This window comes from Xiphophorus hellerii, chromosome 4 (assembly GCF_003331165.1).
Source record: "Xiphophorus hellerii strain 12219 chromosome 4, Xiphophorus_hellerii-4.1, whole genome shotgun sequence".
NCBI classification, from domain to species: domain Eukaryota; kingdom Metazoa; phylum Chordata; class Actinopteri; order Cyprinodontiformes; family Poeciliidae; genus Xiphophorus; species Xiphophorus hellerii.
The window spans coordinates 9,770,051-9,796,396 of NC_045675.1; the positions used below are offsets into that span (position 1 = coordinate 9,770,051).

At 37.4% G+C, this 26,346-nt stretch overlaps 1 protein-coding gene and 1 long non-coding RNA gene across 3 annotated transcripts in view; one reads left to right on the forward strand and one right to left on the reverse strand.

Annotated features, from left to right (window-relative positions):
* Positions 1-415: 415 nt before the first annotated feature.
* Positions 416-26,346, reverse strand: part of LOC116719046 (collagen and calcium-binding EGF domain-containing protein 1-like) — a 34,921-nt gene continuing 8,990 nt past the window's right edge. The window contains exons 3-11 of one of the 2 annotated variants that reach the window (XM_032561397.1): positions 9,026-9,078; positions 7,420-7,554; positions 7,051-7,128; positions 6,184-6,317; positions 5,552-5,657; positions 5,208-5,347; positions 4,271-4,306; positions 3,518-3,553; positions 416-2,941 (exon numbers count right to left, since the gene is read on the reverse strand). In XM_032561397.1, coding sequence (XP_032417288.1) covers positions 2,759-2,941; positions 3,518-3,553; positions 4,271-4,306; positions 5,208-5,347; positions 5,552-5,657; positions 6,184-6,317; positions 7,051-7,128; positions 7,420-7,554; positions 9,026-9,078 — 901 coding nt within the window. In that variant the 3' untranslated portion in view covers positions 416-2,758. Of the gene's footprint in view, positions 2,942-3,517; positions 3,554-4,270; positions 4,307-5,207; positions 5,348-5,551; positions 5,658-6,183; positions 6,318-7,050; positions 7,189-7,419; positions 7,555-9,025; positions 9,079-26,346 lie in introns of both variants that reach the window. The other variant, XM_032561396.1, reaches the window with a different exon arrangement.
* LOC116719047 (uncharacterized) lies at positions 9,267-9,808 on the forward strand. The gene is made up of 2 exons (XR_004339064.1): positions 9,267-9,485; positions 9,575-9,808. It is a non-coding gene; the product is annotated as an uncharacterized LOC116719047 (long non-coding RNA).

Below are 26,346 nucleotides of genomic sequence, written 5' to 3' on the forward strand. Positions count from 1 at the left end.
TAAATGTGAATTTTTGATATATCTAACTCTTTCTGAGACATTGAAGAACTACATATTTATTTACATGGTAAACTAATTTGACAAAACAATTGAAAACCTCACTGGGTAAAGTTAAGATCTTGGAAGGATTTTTTTGGAGTTTATTAGTAACTTATAGCACCCTCTGCTGGCAGTACTGCGTGCTTTATGATCACAAGTTGTTAAATGTGGAAGATCACTGCTTCACTGTTTGATTTACCCCACAAAGCTTTCTCAGCTGGGTTTGGCTCTAAAGTATCCAACCTGTAATTTTGGGAATTGCTTTGAAGTTTGAATATCAAAAGCTTTCATAGAAACATTCTTTCCCAGTGAAAGATTTTCTAGTTCCAGCTATTTATATTGGGACATCTGGATGCTTGCAAAATAGCAACAAGTATTGCTGTATTCAATTTATTAGATTTGTTAAATATTCAACAAATACATACAGATGTTGGCGCTAGTGCTACTGCTGTGTGAAAAGCATTCAAATAAACTGATCTTTCATTACAGCAGCATTATCTCACAGATTTTCTTTTACAACAGTCTAAACATTGACTTAAGAACTCATTTGTTTGGCTCTTGACTAAATCCCCACTGACAGATCTAATTGTACCTGCAGTCAATATTCTCTACAGCCTCTTCTTGCCAATCACTGATTGATCTCCAATGGTCAGAACCCATGAGACTGGAGCATGCAGCGAGAGTGATCTTTGGCCTCTTTGCACAATCTCTCTAAATCACACAAAATTCTTTCTTCTTACTCATCTTTATTTTGTCTCACAATTTTCCAGGTGATTTAAGTTTGATGAACAAGATGATCATAAAAGAAATTTGATTTTGTGTCTGTGTGGATTTGCTTTGGGCCTCACCCTAACCCTAACCCTTTTTCTAAAACACTTTAGAAAACACTTTCACAAACTGAAGAGGTGGCTTCTTCAGTTTTCTGGAAGAGGCCACCACAGTTTTTTCTTTTAATGTCCTGGAATTTGAAAGAGTTTGTGATTTATTGCACTCTAATGTTTTCTGTTGGAAAAGAAACAGACCCACAGCATCACAGATCCTAAACCATACTTAACGGTTCATATGTGGTTTTTGAACAGAAAACTTGTCATCCTTTTGACTGGGCATGATGACATTTGTTTAAAATCCATGAGTATCACTCTGACTGCAGATATAGACAAGTTAAGGTCAAATGCTCATTTCTTTTTGGCATTTCTTGACTAGTAAAGATCAATAGAGATAGGCATGTTTTCTTCTCTTTTTAATTTTAATAAGTTCCAGGATCATGTTAGATTTTTACCCATAAAAAGCAAGAATTCATACAGTACATTATCAGTGAAAATTCCTAGATGATCCAATCAACTTTAAAATATAAAAACCCTTCAGTTTCATTTGGATTTTCCTTTTATGCATATTTTAAAACAGTTATCAAAGATTCTGAGAAGAACAGGTGTTTACACTAACAACGATTTGTGTTGCCTAACCACAACAATCCAGGCCGACATAGACTTTCCTCAAATGGAAATTTGGGGCAAATTCAGACAAAAAAAAATGGCATTGCGTGTCCCAAGCTTTAAGCAGGTATTTATGGGTTTCCATTCCTTTGCAAGTCATTGTGATCTACTTTCAAACATTTTTAAAAGAACCTCCAGAGAAAGCCGACTCGTGTTTAGGATTAGTCATGAAAGCAAGCAATAAAATATGATTTTTAAAAAAAAAATAAATTCAGCTTTCAGATTGAGTTTTGTTTCACACTTTTTCCTTTTCACAAAACCATAATCAAAAGAATTCAGTATGGTACCTTGCAGCTGCTTGGAAAACTAAAAGAAAAATACTATTTTCAAAGTTTTCTATGATACATCTGCTGGGTTTGGATTATATCTAGGAGACAACATGTGCAGTCACTAACCTGTTTACATAAACAATACAATTTAAAATAAAATACTGAGTATAAAAGTGTATTTTAAATATCAATTGTGTTATATAATTTACGTATAAAAATGTCAATAACCATCTTTTGTATTTATTTTCTGCATCATAATGTTAAAGCAACAGATGCCACCAGTTTTTACTTGTTGCATAGAGTTTTTTTTCTAATGAAAAATGAAGCCCCAATTGATATTTGTACAATTACAACAACACAATGCTCATGAATCTCATGAAATATTTCCTGAGTTTGCCTCAGAGAACGGCTGCAAAGGTCAAACCTCCGCACTGGACACTGCAGGTGCAGAAAAAGCAAACCGTGCAGATCCTATGTTGTAATCTTTTTCTTTTTTTGTAACCGAAGCCCCCACAGGCAATTCATCAGTGGCAAAGCAGAGCTTCCATGGACGGACACAGGAAGAGGAAGAGATGCAGACGATAAAACTCATCGTTTGAAGTGGTTCAGCTCAAAGGCAGAGCTCAGAGGCTCAGACAGGCGGGCTCATATTGTATCTTTCTCACATGATGTCCTGCACGCACAGGGTTCATACACACCCACAGAAATGAAAGGCAGCAAAACTGTGTTGGCAGCAGTTTGAGAGAGATTTTAAATGTCTGCTATCTCTAATTGGCACAGTTTGAAGCATTGTCAGAGTTCCAACAAGACTCATTGCTCCATAAAGTGGCATGTTCATTTCCTGGGAGGTTGCTAATGGGGTGGGGTGGTTCTGAACAAAACTAAAAGGTAGGCACTGTGTTTGGTTCTCTGGCCTCGAATGCATGAACGATGATCTCTAAGCTGGCTGTGAGAAACTCAGGTTTTGAGATCTCCATGTCCAGAGGACCATTCAACAAAATCCTCCTCCCCACTGGAATGAGGAGGACTGTCTAGGGAGATTCCCCTCCGCTCGCCAAACACCTTCTCCTGGAGCTCAATGATGTCGTTGCGGATGTCAGCCATCACTAGCAAAAGGAAGTCGAAGGAGCCAGGTGGTCCCTGTAAAAAAATCATATAAAGGTCTAAATAATTCTCTTAATTGTGAATATATTCAAGTTTTAAACCATATTACAGAACATGGTCAGTACAGTGGACACCTATTCAAAACTCTGTATTAAGGTTACTTTTTTGACTAGAGATGTCGCTGCCACCGACTGGGCAACCAGTGTAAATTCACAAACAGTTTACTGAAACTCGCATGGCCCCCAGGCAGACAGAAATACCCAGGTAATTGCTAGGTACAGATTCTTTACTGGGTGGAAATCCCAGTCAATCGTTTTTCAATTAAAGTCAACATCATGCATCACTGCCTAGATTTTATCACACAATTCTACCATTACTTTTATTCAAAAATTTCCAGCAGTAGTTATTTTCTCAAGCTGATAGAACATGGTATAAAACACCTGTAGGGAATGTAATTGGACTAATATCTAAGTAAAAATGAGCATGGTGTTAGTGGTAGGGTCTGCAGATGCCTTTAAAAACAGGAAGGATTAGGATGTAGTGAATGTCTGATTCCACATTCAGAAGTAGCAGAAGAGGCTGAGATCAAGCAATTCACTTGGTTATACTCACAGGGGGTCCACTGGGTCCTGGAGCTCCTCTGTCACCCTGTTGGTAGGAAACAGCGAAGATGAACCAGTTTCTCTCAACTCCTTAGAGAGTGAATGTTCTACAGAGTATATTATCACACATGCGGAGCTTCACTTGAGGATTTAAGAGTCAAAGTAGCTAAAGATGAATAAGAAACAGTACCAATCCAATAATTTAAGCTATCCGTGTGTACTCACTAAATATTAAAATTAAATACAGAATTACAATTTATAGGTTTGATTTGGTTGGACAAGCCTAAATTTAATCCACATAAAGTCAACTGAATCAATGGAACTGATATAATATTTACTAATTTATTTATTGTACACTTTGCAAAGAATCAACAGATGACTTTTGTGGAGAACTGCTGCCATTGTACTGCAAATGAAGTGAAAACACTTGAATTGAGTTGGGTTTTTATTAAGTAATCAGTAGGTTCCCATGAGGGAACCCATTGTATACAAAATGGACCTAATGGATGCTAAATACGGATCTGCAAGTTGGGGTGTTCAACTCAGAGTTTGTGGTTAGTGTTTATATGCTAGAGGGTGATTTTTTTATTTTTATAAACTCTCATGTGTTATATGGATACTACAATGTTAGAGCAGTCAGAGCAGCAGCTAAGTGTCTGCATTGCACTAGTGCAACACAGGCACCAGATGGCGACGGCAGCTGCATATAAATGCAGAATCAAGAAGAGAGACAAAATTAAAAACAAACATGTATTTTCACAACCTTTAATCCGTCTCTTCCTGAAGCCCCGGGCGGTCCCTGTTGAAATGATAAGGACATAATATTTCTCAGCAATTTCGACTTTATTAAAACATATTCACCAAACGAGCACAAATCATCCGCAGCGCAAATAAAGAGTTTTTTACTGTAGCTATCAAGTGTCACATACAAAGCAGCCATATTGGATTTTGAAGTGGTGGATTGACTTATACCCTCCCTGACCTGCTTGCTGTTCCTTGGACTTCAGAATGCTATTAGTAGTTTTTCTATTAGGTTACTTATGGATTTTATTCATCAGTCTCAGATTAAGGGACTCAGCATACAAATATAGGCACAATTTAAAGAATTTTATTTATAGGTTAGTTTGAAAACACTGAATTAATTTTCCTTCTACGCCAATGAAAAATGAAGTGTTTTCCCATCACATAAAAACCCAGTAAAACACATTTATACATTTATAGCTGTTGTAGCCTAAATGTGGAAAATCTTTAGGGAGACGAATACGTTTTCAAAGAAGTGTATGTTGCAGAGAAATCCTGTGGCATCCTTCTCCACTGTTCTAATAAACTCCCCAATGAAATCCTCAGTTCTTTAAAAGACTCAGAAAGATCTGACTTGTTTTCAGAGATCCAGGTACTTTATTTTCCCTGCCGTGATCACTGACATGTGTGTACTAATGGAGAAAACTCCACTCTCTGTGAACTGTAATACCATTGAAAGGTTGAAAACTTTTTATTGAAATATAAAGTAATACTTGTGAACTGAAGCAGAAAAAGAATATGGACCTGGGGTAGTTTGAGTGGAACAGTTGTGTCACAAACTCATCATGTACTCTAGTTTTATGATGTGCAGGTGTGTTTGATTAAGGTTTTGATCTAATGTATATCTAATGTTCTGGATTAATGACCTACACCATAGATTGTTTTTTGATTTTTCTTACCATTGGTCCCCTGCGTCCCCTCTTTATGTGCCTGAGGTCAGGTTCTGGTCCCATGGGCCCCATGTCTCCCCGTGGACCCCTTGGACCAGGTGGACCTCTTTCCCCTAGATCCCCATTGCTTCCTGGTTCTCCTGGATGCCCTGATGAAGACAGGCAGATTTTATTTAATGGAGGAATAGTAAAATGGAGGAGTGGGTGGTAATATTAAAGTAAAACAAAGTGCTACTCTAATTTGTCTAAATAAAATAATTTTCATAACTACTATGGTTTTAATCTCTTCCATAAAACGTTTTGCATATGTTTTATTTGAGTTGTCACAAGCATCCTTGTCATTTCATTCTTACCTGGGAGACCAGGAGCACCTGGAGGGCCAGGTAATCCAGGAAGACAGGGGCTGTCCGTACTTTTTCCTGCTCGAATCGGCTTGTTGCTGTTTGCCAGACCAGATACCTGCAAACAGACCAGAAGATTAATGTGTTTTTGGAAGCATTAGCCTAAAGTTAAATTCGAGTAAGAGTGATCTTAAGCCATGACATTAACCCTCTATGGCATGGCGTTGCCCTCAGGCAACAAACCACATAGCTGTACCTCACATTGCTCCTTTATTTTATTTTTTGGGGGGCATGATTTTTGACATATTTTTGTCCAAAAAATAGTTCTTTTATGAATATAGTTTTTGTTTGATTTGTATTTCATTTCTCATAATCAGTGTAGACAATCTTGGTGTTCTAGACCAATGTTACCCTGAGGCAACAAACCCAAATCTGGTTCCAGGAGGTGTCAGAGTCCGATTTTATGATTGACATGTAATTAGGGACCACCAAGCTCCCAAAGAATGCAGGAAAATATTTCTTCCCCACAAAAATAAAAAGTCATGCCATAGAGGGTTAAGCTCACTTGTCATCCCTCAGCATAAAATTAAAATGTTCTTATGATATTTTTGGCTCAAGTGCTTTAAATGTGACAGATTTCTTACCTGGTTGTGCGACTGTGTGTTTCCCAGCCGCAGCTTGAGTTGAAACAGGCTGCTTTTCATGTTCATAAAATCTTGACACGTGAACGAGCAGGAACCAGCACTCATCAAGGTGTCGGACTTTCCCGAAGAACTCACTGCACGACAAAACAAACATTCTTTATCTTCTGTTTGGTGAAAGCCGCCCATTTAAACAGGATACGCACTACTAATGTTTTTGTAAACACGACTTTGAGTCAGAAGAATGAGGTAAGTTACTACTTGTGTTTTAAAGAATCTGTAAACAATGCAGATTCATCATGCTTTTCTGAGGACTAAGTTCCCAAAGGTAAGAAGCTTTAAAAATGCTCAATCTTGGTGTTTTCCCAAGTAGAAGAAAGGTTTCTCCATTGTATTTTAAAGGATCTCTGTTCTTTTTTTTAGAATTATAATGTTCAAGTTATTTGTCAAATGTAGTCCAAATTCCTTTAAAAAAAAAAACAGGAAATAGGGCTTTATTTTGGTACCATTTAAAAAGTTTTAAGTCAGATTTCAACTTTAGTATCACTAGTAACAAAGGTGCATAACCATACTTCTTTACAAAACTGAAACTATATGAAACCCTGAGGGGGGTCACAATTTTTCCTTGAATGTTCTGTGGATACAAAATCAAACCAAAATATAGCGCTCACTGGACATGCAAAGGTACAAAACTTATTCAGGGCACAACTGAGAGATAAAATTGAACACTGTGGCGTGACTCATAACAACAGTCAACTATGGGCAGTAGATAACAATTATCAAGTGGAAGAGACAAACAATATACGCCAAAGATATGTTGTATATGTTCAAAACGCCCAGATCAGTTTCAGAAAACATATGTCAACTCACAGTTGTGCACTAGGATACAGGACCGCTGGTCTGGTGCCAGGATGTAACCGGTGCGGCAGCGGCACAGAAAGCTCCCAACTGTGTTCACACATTCATGGTCACATAGAGTTTTACCAGAGACCTCACACTCATTGATGTCTGTAGGTAGATTAAAACATGCAACATGAAACATGAAAACCAATAAAAATCAGCAAGATGTCTGATATTTCACATGCATAATATGATTTACAGAGAAGGGGTTGTGGAAGCTGAAACTAGAGGTGTTCATTGTTCAAATAAAATCAAACTTTTTGTGTTATTAGAGACAATACGTTATAGGAACTCTGATGATGGCACATGTAGCAAAAACTAAGAGAGAGCCATACTGACCCATGCAGTAGGGAGACTTGTGGGTGCGGTGTCTCTCCCTATCAAAGCGATAACCTGGGTAACATGTGCAGACGACTCTACCAAAGTTATCTGTGCACTGCTGCTCACAGGGTGACGCAGCGCACACATCCACACCTGAAGACAATAAGAGAAGACCGACTCATTCCACTACTGGGAAATGCTCCAGCAGCTCATGGAAGAAAATATCAAGACAGTCAAACTTATACAATTTATTAACCAGCTAAAATCCCCCTTTTATTGTGTTACACTACAAAGATCAGAAGGAAAAAAATAATTAAAATGAAAGAAGCATATGAATACTACAACTAAAGTTAGAAATTACAATATATAGAATGGCATAAACAACATTATAATTGTAAAAACCAGTATATCAGTTTAGAACAAGTAGGAGTAATTGTTTGTGAACTGTTTTAAATAAGAAAAATTAAATGGTATTAATTTTTTCACAGTGAAATCATGTGATTTTTTTCCTCAAGGTTATCATAGTAAAATAACTCTGTAGCGTGCTTAGATAGTGAGCACTATCTACTTTATAACTCATATAGTGCGGTTAAAATTTTAATTTCTAATATTTTATATTGACAAAATCATGCTATATTAAGGTTCCAAATCTGACGCAATTTAAACCATAATTGATGAATTAACATTTAAAATATCATATCAAACTTATCTGCTGTAGCATTCTGTAGCACTGTTACCGCACTGTTGAGCTGGGTTGTGTTATTTCAGCGTAAAGTGAACATGAAATCTACAATCTGACCCCTAAGGGCCTCGTTTTTGAAACTGCTGCTGCCTTTAACTCTTTAGATTTTGTGTAACAGAGCAACACAGTAATGTTTACTTTTCTGAAAGTAATATTCTTCTGGTTTATGTCCATAACATTTGATTTCACCACAATGCGGATTTTTAAAAAAAAAATCACAAGCGCTTGTATTCAGCCTGGGGGCACAGCACCATCTAGTGGCTGATGCAAAATACAGTTAATGGATGTCACAAATGATGTGAAAAAATGTTTAAATATAATACAAGTAAGCCAAACTTTCAAAGTGGCCTTGATCTATTGTTTATTAGCATTTCTGGAGATCTTCTAGCGGTTTTATTTGAAATTTTTAAATGTTTAAATTTATTTCTTGACCAATTTCAGAGAAAGTAAAGAAATTCCTCTGACCCTTTCAGCATAGTTTACACATGAAAGACTGCTTCTAAAACATGTTGTAAAATCACAGTCAAAAAATTTGAATATGATTTCTGATATGCTCATCTGTTAAATTTAAAGCACCATGGAAAATTACAACCAGCTACTAAACATTTTTTTCTTTAAGCACAGCTTTCTACATTAATGTAACGTATCTTAAATGTTTTCATTAGCTGCAATCATCATATTTGATAGAAATAAATGCTTCAAAACGTCAGCTTGTGTCTGTAATCTGCAGTTAAACAGAAGTGTGCATACACTAAGACCCATCACTTTTGTTTCCTCTCAGACAAAACTTCCCTTGCTTTAGATCAGTTGGAATTTTCTGCAATTATTTCTATTTGCTCAATTCCACATTAGTGAGAACAGATCAGAGTATGGTTTACCTACTTTCAGGTATGCACTGGCCCATCACAAACCTGAATCCATCACAGCACTTCCTCCTGCAATACAAGAAAGGAGAAAATTAAATGTTTTTTCCTTTAACATGACCAGGAAACAAATTGTCTTATTCAATAGAACTTATTCTACTGGGTGTAGCTGCTGTCAAGACAACTGCATTTGGTTATTGTTTTGATGTTTGGTTTAAGGTGGCAGTAGTTAAAGTTTATTTAATAATAAACATTAAGTTTAATATGTGTGGTAGTTTTAGTACATTTGTGTTGATGCTCATTAAGTTCGGTTAAGTGTACATTCAAATGTGGGGGGACCTTTTATTTTGTTCCGCGGACCATGTGTTGCCCGGGGAAACATTAGCTGGCGCACTTAGAGCCACATGGGGCATTCAAGCTCAAGAAGCTAATCGCTAGAAATTAAACTTTATTCCTCTGGAGTCAATGCGGCTAATGAGGTATGGTTTTGTTTATTTGTATCTTTTATTTATGTAAATACTCCATTTATTGTGAACTGATTTGGGTTTGTGTTACATTTTGTTTTTAGTTCTGACGGCATTTTTGGGGACTTTGTAAGATGTGTCCACAATAAATGGCTGTTGAAACCAAGAACTGCGTTAAGCCTTGATTAAACTCGAGAGGAGTAACACTGGGTGAGTTTTTTTTTTTCTGTGTTCCAATAACCACAGTGCATTTATTTGAAAACAATACAACAGGTTTTAGCATAGCTACACAACATAAGAAATATTTTTAAAGCTTAATTAGTCACAGCATGACAGTTAAACAAATTTCAAAAGAATAAAATTGCATGAATGAACAATACAAGTGTCAAAATAGGCTGCATAAAGACTTCCTTCTATCCAGACAAAACCCCACTGAGAAGCAAATTTTTAGGCTGGCGAATAAAAAGTAAACAGAGTAAACTGTTGTGCTAACAACTGCATTTGTGTTAAGAATAGCAGCAGAGAGAAGTGCTGATATCTCACATCTGGAAGTTGGAGGACGACAGACCACACAGAGGAATGTGTGCAGCTGATGGAGTGACCTATAGATCATTTACAGTAAAGCTGTGGAGATCTGGGGCACCAAACACACTCATTAGGAAATCCGGCTTGCAGTTCACTCACCCTTAAACTGAGTTTGTGTTTTTTACTTTCAAATTACTGCTGCAAAAGGCATAGTAATTATCCAAAAAAAACAAAAAACAAAGCTGCTATTGTTATAGCTTGTCTGATTTCCTATCTGTCATGAAAATTGTGATTTGTCTACATATTTCCATCCATCCATCCATCCATCCATCCATCTGTCAATAAATTAGTAAATAAATGACCCGTTTCTTCTGCAGAGTTTGAGTCGTCTGAATTTCTCCTTTCCCACAGTAATCCTCCCTGTAATATATTAATCGTTTATTTATACACATTCCGTATCTAATTTAATTTTGATTTACTTATTTACTTTTAAACATTCACTTATGTATTTTTTTCCATTTTTGAATTATTTAAAACCTTCAAAATTGACTTCTTATTTTTTAGGTTACTTTTTCATTTGGATATTTAACTTTTTGTTGACTTCGTCATTTGGTTATTTACCTACTTATGCATAAATTACAGCCCTTAATTGCCCCTTCCCGCTTCCCTGTTTTATTAGATTCTGTTACGGACCTCAGTGTACTAATTAGCCTGCCACTGACAAGCACAGTGAAGAAGAAGTTCAGAACATTTCCCTCTGATTGGTGTAGATTGCAGTTGTAGAGCATGTATGCATACTCTCCTCACAGGGGTGGGAGTGTTTTACTTGAAGATTTTTTCTTTTCCTTATTTTTTTGTTATTTATTTATTTATTTTTTTACCACAAATGACTCCTAGTGTTTGGAAATGACACTCATCCAGCCAGCCCACAACAATTCACCACACATTACAGACATTACAGCTGGAAAGAAAAAGCAATGAAGTGGCTTAGAAAATGGCCACGGTACAAATATTACACATGAAACTCATGCAGACATTTGAGCAAGAGGCAGAAGGGGATTTAAAATGATGCCCCATCTACAGACCTCTCTTTGATAGAATGTTGCTTTTATTGTCCTCCAGCCTCCCAACAATATAGCTTTAAATCACAGTGAGTCCCCCTCTATGCCTCCTTCTTGTGAATGAAAAATAACCTATAAAACACAACGACTGGCCCACACTGATGAGATCCAGATGAAGGTAGCTTTAATCTGCAGCTTGTAGCTGGGAGTGTTGAGAAGGTTGGATAAGGCCAGACATGGAGGTGAAGTGGAGAAAGGGGAGGGCTAATGCTGAGATTAAGACTGACACTCATTCAGTCAATCAGTCAATCCATCCGTCAGTCAGTTAGTCTTCAGAGATGAGTTAATGTGTTACAGATGCTGAAAGTTCTTCACTTTGCATGAATATAATTTTTATCTGGATTGAGAAGTCTGCCTTTGATTTGTATCATTTCTCTGATAGGACCACGAAAGTTTCAAGTAACCACCTTTTGTAATTTAAAATTTTTGGGATTTGTTCATTTTAAAGAGAAAATGTTGCTACTTGAGAGCCAGAAAATTGTAAAGTCTGCCTCACTCGCATGTTAAGGTCAGTTTGACCCGTTTCTTCTGCAGAGTTTGAGTCGTCTGAATTTCTCCTTTCCCACAATAATCCTCCCTGAAATTCTTGAGGTTCCTCTCATGAAGTGTTGGTCATGAAGTGTTGGTCACTCTTACTTGCTGTGGGATGACTTTATGTGCTGCTGGCTTGGTTTTGTGTACATGCTTCTTTCAAAAACAACAAAAAATACATTTTTCTACAGAGATTTTTTTCCTTTTGCCACTTCAAATGTGGGTAAAGCTGGACAACCATATAACAAGATATAAGGAAGAATAAGAATCATAACCTAAGGAAGCAGAATCAACACAGTAGACTTAAACTTTTTCTGCATGTAAATATGTAAAAGGACCAGATATGTCAGCTTCATTATGTCACAGATTGATATATTGAATCCGACTCTTTATATCATAAAATTGGCAGAATTGCAGAAAAACCTTTTAGAGGTTGCAAAAAAATAGAGAAAGTATCAGAGGTTTACTTTACAGAAGGACAACTGCCCTAATTATACGGACTTAAAGCATAACAACCTAAATTCAATTGTGATTCTGCAGCAAGACATGAAAAATGTTCACAGAAGTTCTTCATCAAATATAACTGAGTTTGAGCTATTTTGAGAAGGAAACCTTAAGAGACATTTCCCACAGGACCAGCAGCTGCCCCAAAACCTTCTGATGGGCAGAAGAGTGGAGTGGAGGATCAACACTTTATGCTTTTGGTTTTAGAAGGCCAATTCCACTTGACATAAGCTCAGAAAAAAAAGTTTAAATTAAATATACGTTACTGTTTTGGAACTCCATCAGTGTGTGTAAAAATGTTTTTTGTTAGAAGCATTTTAATGGCATCAAATGCAGACTATTAGTCTCATTTAAAAGCAACATTACAATATTCTGACTCCCAAGTGATGTGTGAGGGCTGGGATATTATCCAGTAATGAGGTGCAGCCTGTTAACGTCAGTCAGGATTTATTAATTGAACAAGACACAACTCTAACAAACTGTCTCTCTGCCAGCGTCCTTTTTCACATCCTCTCAGCAAACTTTGTTTGAGATTTGAGACATGCGTACATAGATTTAGGCCAATGTCAGCATCGTATTTTTCTGATCATTCTAAACTTTCACTAGATGTTGACATGATTTCTTTTTCTCCATTTGGTTCTTCCCTCTTCTGCTCTGACTGACATATTATTGGCCTAATGTTGCTCTCTCTTTGTGGGGGTGACTTGATGGCTCCTACCATTTCGTACAAAGGAAATCCATCAAGTTCAGTTAGACTTAGACCAGGACTTGTCCAACTTGTAACAGCTGCTTTTATATAAAAGAGTCTTTGTTGCATGATTGGTTGCCTTCATTTAAGTTATTTAAACAGTGAAAGCCACTGATATCCTAAGTTAGAGTGAAATACTCTGAAAGATTCCCATTAGCTTCAGGTAACCTTGGACTGTTTCATTATTTTTGCTTAGATGACTTTGTACTTATAGGGAATTAATTGAATCTGATCATGTATTTCTATATTGCCATAGGAGCTGAGTCAAATAGAGAAGCTCATCTCCAGCAGGCGGATTGGCTCAACAGAACGTTACACTGGAAAAATGTTGTATGTCTTATTTTGGTCCAAAAATGTAGATAACTTTTGATTTAATAGCAAGTTTTTAATAGCAAGAACAGGTCATTTAAACTGGGTATCCAAATTCTCTTTCAAATCAAGCTGTTGGGAAATCCTGGAGAACCAAGTTAGAACAACTCCAGTACTCAACATTATTGCGAACATCTTGGTGTCAGATACCGCATCTAGTAGAGTCCATGCCTTAAAAGATCCCATAAGGTAGGTGGTTGTAATGTTATGCTCACTAGATTGTGAGCATTGTTTTAACTGTATTTTACCCTTTGGGTCCAAACCTGTCTCTTTGTATGATAAAAGGTTCCAGACCCCTGGAACAGCGACTGTTCACTGGAATAAGGCAATGCAACATGACATTCTTGAACTGTGCTCAAAGGTACTACTTTATGTGAGCTCATTCTCTAAACTGATTCTTTGGATAGTATCCATTGCATCATAAAAAGCAGAATTGGATTGTTTAGTTGCCTTTTCTTTTACTAATTGTTTACTGTAAGTGCATTAGAGTGAAATGGCTGCCATGTTGAAGTTATTTATGTCTTTTTAATGCTGTTCTGGTGTCGAGTTTTGGCTCAACCTGTGTGTACATGTTTTGAAATTAGCAGCGCTGGGCCACACGTTTTACAGTAAATAGGCCATTGAAAGTGTGTGTAAATAATAAAAACAAAATGAACAGGATCAGGCAGTCCTTCTTGGCCTCTACTGATACAGTCAGTATGGGTATCATCAACCATGACAGTTGGCTGTGGGGTCTGACATCTTGTGTACCCAGAGCCAATAAATTACAATAAACAGAACCAAAGATTGGGTATTACATTGCGCACGCTGAGTTATGCACAGTAACACTTCCATTAGCTTTGATAGAAACAAATAAAGCAGAAATCTCACGCACTGAGACAGCAGCAGACAGCAATAATCTTTTTGATTAATGGTGGGAAAAGGAGCTTGATCCGAACTTTGGGTTTTTCTTTAAAGGTCTGATTCAGTCAAACATCAAACAGACAGTTGCTAAACCAAATAATCAATGTGGATATAAATGTAGAGCAAACCAATTCAGAGTATACTGATCTGCATCTCAAATCTGTCTTTTGATCTGGCCTTTTTCAAATAAATTTCTTCTATCAGTCATCTCAGCTGGTATGGAGTTGACCCAGTAAGAGGTGTAAGCAGGCTCTTGTGTAACCTCACTCTGCTGGTGCAGTTTCAGCCAAAATCAGCTTGAAAGCACGGCTAGAAACACAAAGACAAGATCCAGAGGCAGGCATGTGCCCAGATCACTTTACACTGAAGATTATGTACTTTAGAAAGTGGTCTCCTCCCACAGAGGGGATGCTCTCTATTATGGTTTCTGCTACAGCATTGCCATGATTTATTTGAGCAATTGCAGACAGGAATGCACTAAAAAGGATAGTATGGAGTAAACCCTCACTGACTTTCACCTCGGTATACACTGCAGTTGTGTCCTGACAGCCTGGGTGAAGCTTTCCATTAATGCTGCTCTGTTAACTATGCATAACAAGCCCAATCCTCCCAACTGCTAGGTTGAGATATAGTGACGCATTTGACTTCGGTAAAATGTGTGAAAAACACACAAAATGAATCTTTTATTGCGGTGGCGTAATCTCACAGTGGAAAAATGAGAAATTAAATCTTTAATTTGAGCACATGGAAACATTTCTGTCAACAGTTTATACATCCCCACCCAAATTGGCCAAAAGACAACTCTTAGTCTTTTATAATGTTTCTCAAGGTTAGAGCAACCACAGAAAAGGTTATATGATCATTTCTCTCTGCACAAATGATAGGTTTATTTTAACAACAATCTCTCAGAACATCCAGGTACTTTCTTCTTCTCACCCCTCAGATTTTCTGTAGGATTACAGTAGGCAGGCCTGGATGACTATGGAAGAAGTCTGATTATGTGTTGGTGAAATATTTCTGTGTAAATTTGACCATATGTTTTAGATCAAAAGCCCTCTGAAAGACCTACTGATCAGTTTTCTATTTTATTATTTAAAATCACTTGTTATTTCAAGCAGCCTCCACTTTTGTTTTTATACTAAGTTTTATACTAAACGGGTTCTAGTGTTTGGTTTTAGCGCTGGTTCTTTATCTGAAAAACTGGTTCAATCCTGGCCCCAACTTTGACCTCGGCCAGAGGAAAAAGCCAGTTAAACTAGTTGAACGCGGGTATGTGGAGTCCAACAACAGATCAAAATGTACAAAATCACTTTTTAATTTTGACCTGCCTGATTTAAAAAACAAGAAGAGCAACTATCTTCTGCTTAAACATCACTGACCTTTTTATACAACGCCTTTAAGTGGCTGACATGTTAAGCAGCAGAGATGGGAGTTTATCTAATATAGATGTTTAGATGAAGAGGAAAGAGAAACAAAAGTAAGAAAGGAAGTAGGGGATATTGGCATGAGGAGGAGGATGGTTTTTGATTCAGGGATGACGGTTGTTGTGAGCTCACAGCGTTCCCTTGTGGGACTGCGGTGGGAGGAACACAGGAAGTGGAGCTCAGTGGAGGTCAACGGCCTCTTGACATACCAGGACAAGGGCCCAGCCATGTGTGTGCCACTTTGATGGATGTATCTAACTAATGAAGCTCATACGTGTTACAGTTAGGGCATGCTGTATCCATCAGCCGAGATGTAAGTGATTTATTTGTTTTAAAACCTCTGCAGATGAAGAGAGCTGTAAAACTTGGCTCGCTGCATTGCACTGTGCTTGGTTGTGGGGTGATGCATTACACTGAAACACATTAGCATGATGAGGGAGACAAATAAGACGGGATTTTGGAGGGGAGCCACGTCTTCATGTTCCTTTTTTGAAGCCGGCATTTGTTTCATACACAGACAGTTTATGTTTACGTCTTTTCACCACGTTGCTCATTTTCTGCTAGTTGTGAGGTGAGAGAAGTTTATAAGGTGTCTCAACTGTTTTTACAGTTCTCACTCAACGCATGTTTAGAAAACTATTATTTATACTTTTACCTCCCTTTGGTTTCACAATTGAAGCAAGAAATTCAGTATGTTTGACATCCATCTGAAACTACTCTAAACGCTGAAATCTCTGCTATATCTCAGGTTTTGTTTTTGTTGAAACTCTGCAAAGGTTTTACAGCAACTTCTTCCTAAAGATGATAGGGTGTTAGCACAGCAGCAGGTCAGTTCTAGAGGCATACATGTGTGTTCTTTTTAACTTGTGTTAGTATACATGTGTTAAGGTGTTGAGTGTGAGCGCCTCCTCTCTGTTTATTTGCTCTGTCAGTCCACTTCCAGGGCCCAGGCCTCAGGGGAAGCATCAGACCTGCCACCTAACAGAAGAAGCTTTGACTGGTAGCTCATCAAATGAGGCCTGCACCACTTTGACCAGAACACAATCCAACCTGCGCTCCTCCTCCTCTCTGCTTTGCCCCAACACTCCAAAAATTGCAACACCATCTCACCCACCCTTTTAGAAAGTTTTCATTTCTGTATGTTCAGGCCTCAATATGCAAGTCATGAACGTAAAAGTGTTTGAACATGATAGGCCCCATTGTTTTCCAACTTTTTTTTATTATTATTATTTTTGAGGGTTGTGCCGTCTCACTCCAAACCTCAGACACCACAAACCATATCATCAAACAATGCTGATGACTGAGAATGATGCAGTTTCCCACCACTTTATTGTGATGCTAGCGATCGTGTATTTTATTTCAAGCATGATTTCCTGAGAAATGCTAACCAGATTGCCCTAAAACAGCGATTTGTTTTCACTAAACGCAGTGGTTTATTAAACTGTTGTGGTTTTAGGGCTGGAAAAAGAAACTCTGGCAATATGCAAGCAGAACATTTATTGGCTTACTTGGAACATGAAGGAAGAATTGTGCTGAAGGATTGCATCATGAACATTCCCACCAGTTTTACTTCTCTTTATAGGAACCACAAAAATCCCTTCAGGCATTTACATTTAGCTAGAAGGGTTTTGCATTAGAACTATACTTGTATTATCTTTGATGATATGAAGAAGGTGAAAAGGGCTGAAAATGTTATTGTGGGGTTTAGGAGACTGACACAGCTCTCCTTGTGGTCTTTGGCCTTTGTGACCCTGTCCAGACTCAATGTCTCTGCAGAACTTTGGCATCTATGACCCCCAGAGAAATGAGCCACCCTGTCCAAGTCAACAACCAATCTGTAAACACATAATGTTTGAAATGCATAACTTTCAAATGAAATACAGATATATCACTTTCACAGCTATTCGAAGGCTGAAGCACCAATGAACTATTACATTATTAAGTAAAAATTTAAGTAAATGTAATTGCAGCAACAGCATACAATCACTTTTTGGTGCATGTGTGGTAATCAGAGATGTTTTTACAAAGCAAAATGCATGTTTCTAACGTTGAGAACTGTAATATTTTATAATAGTGACAAAATGATTATTACTGCGCCTTGCAAGCTAATTTAAACTTGAACATTTTACATTTTGTGCAAAAAAGAAAAACTTTCTTTAGTTTAGTATTTAGTTTATTTTGTTGGGAATTTACGTGACAGCTTCAACACGAAATAGCATTGTGAAGAGGAGAAACTTTATAATGAAGTTTACAAGATTTCTTGTAAATAAAAGTGTGCCACTCACTAATTACTTTTAAATATTACCCAATTTGTAAATAAATCCCCCTGTATTTTATGTAATCCCAGTATAAACGCCGCTGTTCAGTTAAGACCTCAGAGGTTTATTAGAGAACATTGGCAAACAAACAGCATCATGTAGATTCAGCAGACAGGTCATGCAGAGAGTTGTCTTACAGCCTTATAAAGAGAATGCTCAGTGTGGTTTATAATTATCTTGAACTGATGATGAGTCCTTCTAACAATTAAGGATTGAAATGTGAAATGTCTTAACTGTACCTGCTGAAAACAATCTGATGGCTACAATTTAAACCAGGTATACAAAAACAAACAAATTTATTCAAATTTTCCTGTGCAAAATATTTAAGGCAGGGGTGGGGTTTCACTTTCCATCAGGAAAACAACCCTAAACAAACACCCAGCTGAGATCAAAGCATATCTGTGAGTTGGTCAAAGTCCTGACCAAAACCTGTGGCAAGACTTGTAAACTGATGCTCACAGATAGCCTCCATCCTATCCACGTCAGTTTGAAATATTTTGCCAAAGAATGGACAAACATTTCAGTCCCTATCTGAGCCAACCTGGTAGAGACTTTGCCCAAATATTTCCAGCTGTAGCTGCAGTGAAAGGAGGTTCTACATACTGAGGGGCTAAATGTGAAGGCACAGTACGCTTTTCAGACTTTAATTTGAAATCCTTTGCACCCTTTCCACAACAAAACTATGCAGTATTTTGCTTTAGTCTATCACATAAAATCCCAATGAAATACATTACAGTTTCTGGTTGTAGGATGACTACAAATGTAAAATAGTTATGCAAGACCCTATAAAATAATCTGGGAAGCCAGAGTTTAAACTCTGACAGCAGTGTGTTAGAGCAATGTGTTTCCATCGTCAGGCACGGCAGGATTTTCTGGAAGAGCATATTGGCATGAGTAAATGAATAAAAATCCTGTTATGGACTGGCAAAGCATTTCACATTAAAATGTGAGTGACAGTGACTGAGCTCCATCCAGCCAGGGGTAAACTGGGACAGAAGGGTTATACCAGGGTGAGTGAAATGAAGTCAAACTAATGAGAGATCACTTATGAGGGTTTGTGAGTTTTCATGAAAGACGAGAAAAAAAACTCTGGCAAATATTTCTACTACAAAATGTAGTAGAAATGCTTAAAGTGATGGACCGATAAGACCTGTAAGGTTTTCCAGTTCTTGTAAATGGTCTCACTTCGGCATTAATGTATTGGAGGTATTGCAAGATTTATAGCTGTTTTCATCTTTAACTCCCTGGTTGTTCAGTGCCAAACAAAGACCCCTGTTCTCATATTTCAGTTCTGTTACATGAAGCAGAGCTTCATATATGCAGGCACATGCTCCTGGCAGTGGTTGTCGACATCAGACAATGCTTGTGACAACAATACAGTTCCAGTCTGTTATCAATTGGCTGGTGATTTGTTTCCCTGAGTAACCGACAGTGACAGCAAAGCCATAAAAGGGTTGGAAAGAACTAATGTGTAGCAGATTATTTTCAAAAACATTAAATGTACTTGTTCAGAGGGGTCTTCAGGTGTGCACTAATCAAAAAAAGATGGACAGCAATGCTAAAGTTGTTGGGGAGGTCTGAATTTGGGTCTTTAGCTCTGCAAAGACAATTAAAAAACTATTAAACACAGGAAGCTCAAAGCAAAGGCCTCATAAATGTCTTCTCAGAGAACAAAGACGAAGAACCATGTTAAGTTCTGGGGAAAGACCTAAACTATGAATGGAGTTTAACATGGCTAAAAGAAATCTTGTGTCAATTCGAAGTGTGAGAAAAACAGGCTTGTTAGGGTTCCCACAACTTGAAGTTTACTAATCACAATCCAAAGTATACAGAGAGAGAGAGAAAAAAGGATAATAGAAGAGAGATGGTGCAAAAAAAGATGCCAAGATGCCCAGTGGAATGTAAACAATCTTTAAGTGTATCGTGTTTGAATGACTATGAGTTTCCACTCAAGAGCTTTCACACAACAGTGAGACAACAGTTTGAGGCCAGGAGAGCTGGACCAAACTCGGAGCTGTCAGTGCCTCTCTGAAGTCCCGTCAGATGGATTAACAGTAGACTGCTGGCAGGTGAAACTGAACCTCTAGAACACACATGCTGGTATATCATATGTGAAAACCATAAAAGTGCACATATGTTTACAGTTTATCAAATTTGGTCCCACTCACTGCAACCAGACATCCACAAACTAAGACAGTATTTGGCAACGTTTTTATCCCTGTGAACACAGGTTTACAACCATATAAAGGTGAGCTCATTTAGCTGCACCTGTGCACACAAACAGGCTGAAGTCGATACACTGCATCAAATGTAGCAATATTCAGTTCCAGACATCCACAAATTGTAGCATTGTACAAATGGCTAGGTGAACAGTCTTCAAACATCTGTTTGAGGATGTATATTCATTGCTGCATCTGTTCTTTGTTTCGTAGAAAAATGAAACCAGGTTGTTTCAGACCTGAGTCGGACTTTTTATTATTGTTTTTGTTGGTCCAGTAACTATCACTAATTATATCAATGTGGATGCATGTCAGATCTAAAGTGTAGAAAGTAAGTATTGACCATGTCAATGGTTTTCTCAGATATTTCTAATGGACTTAAATTCACACCAGATGTTGGTAACGACCCCAAGCACTCCACATATACAATGAATTAAAAAGAAATTACTCTATAGAGTAGAATGACACATGCAATATGCATTAAATACTCAGTGAAACCTTTGAAACTTTAAAACATGTCAAAGTGTTGGTAAGGTGTGATTTTTACCATGTTTTTATCACAAACTATTTCAGATACTGAAGGTTCTGTCAACTTGTTCTAGACCATTGTAGCAGTTTTAATTTCCTTTCCTGAAACCAGTTTAAGGTTTTTCTGGCTAACTGTGTTTGTGATAAATCGAAACTAGATTTTTTTTTTTAAAGGTTTTGTTAGCTCTAGTAGCCTTTATCTATCAATTTTCAGACAGGAAAACAGGTTGGGAGAGAGAGGGAAGACATGCGGCAAAGGTCAACAGTCTTGAACCTGTGATGGCCACATCAAGGATTAAAGCCTCCATAAATGGGTCGCGCTTCACCGCCGTGTCCAAATCAACCATGGTTTCCTCCTCAGTTTTTCATCAAGCGCTTCTCACAAATTTTTCCATCCATCCTTCTTATAATTACAATATGACTGCCAGTATACTTTTCTTATAAGAACACATCCATACCTGGATGTGCTGACCTAACTTTACTCTCGATATATTATTTTTGGGTGACATTCAATGTAACTCCTCCTCTAAACACAATGCATGGAATCGACAAAGTTCACATCTGATTTTATCAGAACAGTCTGTCTTCTCCCACTATATTAGTGGCTTGTCCAAATGTTTTGCAGCAAACTTCAGCATTCTATATCTTCAGTGTAAATTTCCTTAATTTGCTATGGGTGCACAAAATACAATACTAAGGGTTTTATTTTGAATGTTATTATTGCTTTCTTGACATCATTACTGCACCCCAGTAAATGTGTTACTTAGATATGCTAGCTAATATTAAAAAAGACAATTTGACACCATTATCAGAGTAAACACAAAGAGAAATAAATAATCTGACAGATGCAGAGAATGTCAAGCATAAGAAGTCTTGCTTGTTAAACTGAGAAAGAAACAAGGATGTTTTACAAAGCTCGACTCTTCCAGGGATGCAGCATTTAGGACCAGCTTTGTAATATCTTACAAAACTGTAAGATACAGTCAGTTTATCGAGGACTATTTGGTGGAGTCTACAGCAATAATTTTCCCAGAGAAAAATGATGCAAACATAAATGCATCAATGTGCACTGCAATAAAGCGGCTCATCAAGAACATCACAGGAAATTTGGTGTTTCAGCGACAAAAGAAAACTGACCATTTTTACTGATTTTCTGCAATACAGCCCAATTACATATCTTTGTGTGGATTAAGACTTTGAGATTACAGAAAAGCCGGCAGCTATTTGGTCCAATAAAAGACAACAGGCAGTGATTTGTTCACAGTGGTATAACCATCCATGGACACACTACAAATATAATGGGACAAACTGGCAGGTGACGGAATTTGTAGAGAGAAAAACAATTTAAATTGAGATTTAAGAAAACCTGAAAAAAAAGGAATAAATAAAAACATGTAGACATTGGAAAGTCTCATTTTATTTTATTGCAATTCAATTCCCGTATATCTTATTACAGCTAATCCTTTCATTCTAAGGAAGGTAAAACTGTGTGGAAAAAAATACTAACAGGCAATATAATGAATTGTTTTATGGCCTGTAAGAGGGAAGAACTCTGACTGTAGATCACAGCAGACCTTGCATGTTCAGCCCTGCAGCATATGAGCCACACATGCAACATGTAGCAGACGGAAGAGAGAACACATGTGGACATGGACACACACAAATGCATATAAACGTCTGCTTCTCATCACCTGCTACAAAAAGCAAAAAGCTTTCCACAATCACAAGCAGATGCATCACACTTTACTGATTTATTCTGCCTGTTTCTCGTTCTTCACTACAATCCCCAAGCTTTGGTGTTTACATCACTGCTATAGATCTTGGTAAGCGGTCTGAATAAAGCAAGTTTGTTGCTGTTGTTTCACTCTCACGTGATAAAAGTGATCTGCTGTTGTCTGTTCTTGTTTTAGATATCCCAGAAATTGGAAGCCGATGAAACTTAGGTGAGCAAATGTGTGAGAGAACAGAACAGCATCATGTGAAGAGGAAGACAACTGGAGTTTCTATCAAGAAACTTACATATGTAATCTTGGCATGATAACTGTAAACAATAAAAAAAACTGCAGGACTATTTCCTAAATCAAAAGATTTATGTTGTTGGGACAGGTGTTAACTAAATGTTAAGTCAAGATTACTGAAGGTTTGAAAGGTTTGTCAAGCAAAACCATTCAGGCTGAGGGTCTGTGTCAGTGCCTCAAGAGCCATTATGAACAGATGACTCTTACAGAAGGACCAGTTCAAAGTCCTCTTTACAGATGAAAGTAAAGTTTGCATGTATTTGAATATCAAGGTGTCAGAGTCTGGAGGACTAGTGGAGAGGCACCGATTGCATGCTGCTTGAAGTCCAGTGTGAAGTTTCCACAGTTACTGATGGTTTAGGTTGCCATGTCATCTGATAGTACTATGTCCTATAAAGTCCATAGTGAACTCAGACATTTACCAGAAAACATTAGAGCACTTAATACATTCTTCTGCCGACAAACTTCATGGTGTAGTTGACTTTGTTTTCAAGCAAGACTTGGCACCTGTCCACACTAAAAGCTGCTATGATGACCAAGGTGTTACTGCTTTTGATTGACCACCAAACTTTTGTGACCTGAATCCCACTGAAAGCCTATAAAGAATAAAGTGCAGATTAGCCTCCTCCTCTTGAATTGAGTAGGATTTCTGGGGTGGGTAGTGGCTGAAGTCCAATGTACCTGCTAAACAGATACATGTCTGGTATGCATTTAGACAGCAATGCAGCCAACCCAGATACTTCTATCACTGTAGAACTAATCCTAGGAGATTCCATTATGTAGGTTTGCTATCTTTCTTGTGTCTTTTCCTTTGAAAAACTGAGCCTACCTTGAGTTGCATGTCTGCTTTCAACCTGCCTGCCAGTTGGCAGTCTCCCAATTTGATTTAGTTCTGCTGCTTTGCTTGCCAACTTTTGAGTCTGTTATCCTGCTCTGCTATTTTCACACACTCTCCTGAAGCTGCTAAGTCCTCAGCTATCCTTAACTATTATCTTCATCTGTGTTCACTTTATATTTCTTTTGTTTAAACTGAATACCATTTTGTGTTTGGCATGGGCACCAATTGGCAAGCTAAACTCCCAAAATTGGATGAAAAACTACTTTTTGGCAACTAGCAGTATCAGGGAAATCCATTACTGGGAGACAGACAGACTAAAAACTTTCTCTCATCATCTATCACCACTGTATTTTCTTTGTTTTTGTGTTTTCTTTGGTAACAGTTGCAGGAAAGTGTGAAAGAAATATGTGTATGCTGATTCAAATTCTCAGTTTTTAAGTAAATTTTACAATTTCCTAAACGATTCAATCACTGTTTAACTCTGTCATTGTAGGTAAACTGATATTACGAATAATAAAACAATACTTCAATAAAATGTAATTTTATTGCTTTATTTTTTTACAATTTTAAGAAATATCCTCTGCCTTTATCAACTCCTAAAAAAAGTGTTTGGCTAGCCAAGTTCTTTCTCATGTTGGTGTTTGCTACATAACAAATTATGCCCATGTATAAAGTCTACTGATTTGTGCATATTGTTAGGTCTGGGATGAAGGCAGCAGCAGGTTGTGGGCCAACCTTTTTACTGCAATCTTTACAAACATCATCATCCCTTTATTACAACAGGCTGTAGTTCCTTTCTGCCTTTCAAACAACCACCATCATTTCATTCCAGACTTAAATAAGAAGCAGTCAATCCAGATGGACAATATGACGTGAGCATTTATCACCATTCTAACGCCACACAGAGTTTGTTACAGACTCTCTGTGTCAGACTCACTCTTCTGCCATGCAAAGAACATTCCTCCTGATCACTACCTGCAGGTGTGTGTCTGTGTCTGGTGAATTTAAGAATAAAACAAGCTTGTTCCTGATTCGTTTATATTATCACCACTGTGAGATTATCCAGAAATTTTACTCAAGTTAGGGTAGCTATACTTCACAATAAAATTACTTAAGTAAAATTAAAAAGCACAGCATAAAATTATTCCTAAAAGTATTTTTTTTTTTTTTTTTGCCAAAAAGTCACTCAAGTAAAAGTAACTAAGTGAATGCAACTAGTTACTACCAACCCCTGCTGAACAGTAAACTCTCTGAAATGACAAAGTCTGTGATAAGCCTTCAGACATGCTAACGTTGAGCATGTCTGAAACATCCTGGACATGAGCCTACACCTGACCTGACCTCAACCCCAGAATTAATGCTCAAGCTACAAGGCAGAAGTCTGGCTTCTGTCTTACTGGAGCCACACAGAGTCCAGCCAGAAAGCCGGGAGACATAGAGTGTAGGTCGAGATGGAGTCCAGGCCTAGAGCAGAGTCAGCCTTAGTCAGGTTTCAGTAATGAACACTTAAGATGTTTCTGAGTGATGTAAGAGGGGTGATTGGACTTGGACTTGCCTGTAAGAGCTTCCAGGAATTTTGAGGTTTTCATCAGATCTTTTTTAGTAAAGTAAAGGAATCATTCTAAACTTTAAGGACGTTAAATGAAGTGGCATGACCTTAAGGGGTTCTCTTGAGGATTTTTTTCCTGATCTTCTTGGCAGTTTCTATATAAAATTTCTTATTTGGGAAACACAAAGTTCTTCATCAGGTTTACACACATTTTGTTCACTAGATGTTTGATTATTTTCAGGAAAGATGAAAGCAAATAAGTACAACTTGATAGAAGCTAAGATGATCAGAAGAATGAGTAATGCTAAACATTAGTGCAATCAATTCAACAAAATTTTATGGAGTAGGCAACACAAAAAAATTCTCACTGACATTAAGACCACATATTGCACGGAAAATAATTGGTAGAGATCTTTTTTAATGATAGAAAGATTTTCACAATGCATCTTTATTCTTGTAAATAAAAGCAGAAAACTATTTTGAAAAGTGAAACAGAATGCAGTTTAAGTTTGTCTAAGAAGATATAAGCGAATGCCTGGCAAAACGTGCATTGAATCGCCAGGGTAAGTCTTACACAAGTTCTAAAATGATTCAAAGACGACAGTTGTGATAAACCCTCACTAACTTGAGCATTTAAGCTCTGTTTTATAGCACCGAAAGTAAAAAGAGTAGAAATACCCGTCTCATTTTATGTCTGCTGTCCTTTCTAACCTGCATTCCATAATCAAATACATTCAGCAGGACATTTCTACCGGGGCTAAGTTTAGGTCAGAGCATCGGGTTGGAAAAGTATACTTATTTTTGTGGTTATTTCTAGATCCTTTGTGTCAACTACTGAAAGTCATAAAGCCTTGTGACAATGAAAATACTGTAGTGAAGTTAAGCAGAGCTATATTTATGCACAACAAAGAGACTGACTGAATAAAACAGGGAAGCTGTTTTGCAGAAAACGATCAGATAAATTTTAGGGAATGTATGCAAGAAAGTGGCCAACAGTAAAATGATATAAAACCCCTGCAAAGATGCTTCAGATACTAAACTCCAGGCAAAATGTCCAAAGTCTGCATGACTCAGAATTGAAGGTTTCTTGGAGAAAAATTCAAGAAACTTTTCTTTGGATTACAGCCCCAAAGTACTTGCCAAACTCTTTTTCTTTGTTCTTGTTCTTCCAAATAATTTAACAAGCTTTCTATCATGGAATCAATCCCATTTACAAAATCAAACTATTCTTAATAAGAACAAGTGTTTCAGCTCTTTCTTCAGGAAACAATTAGTTGTAGT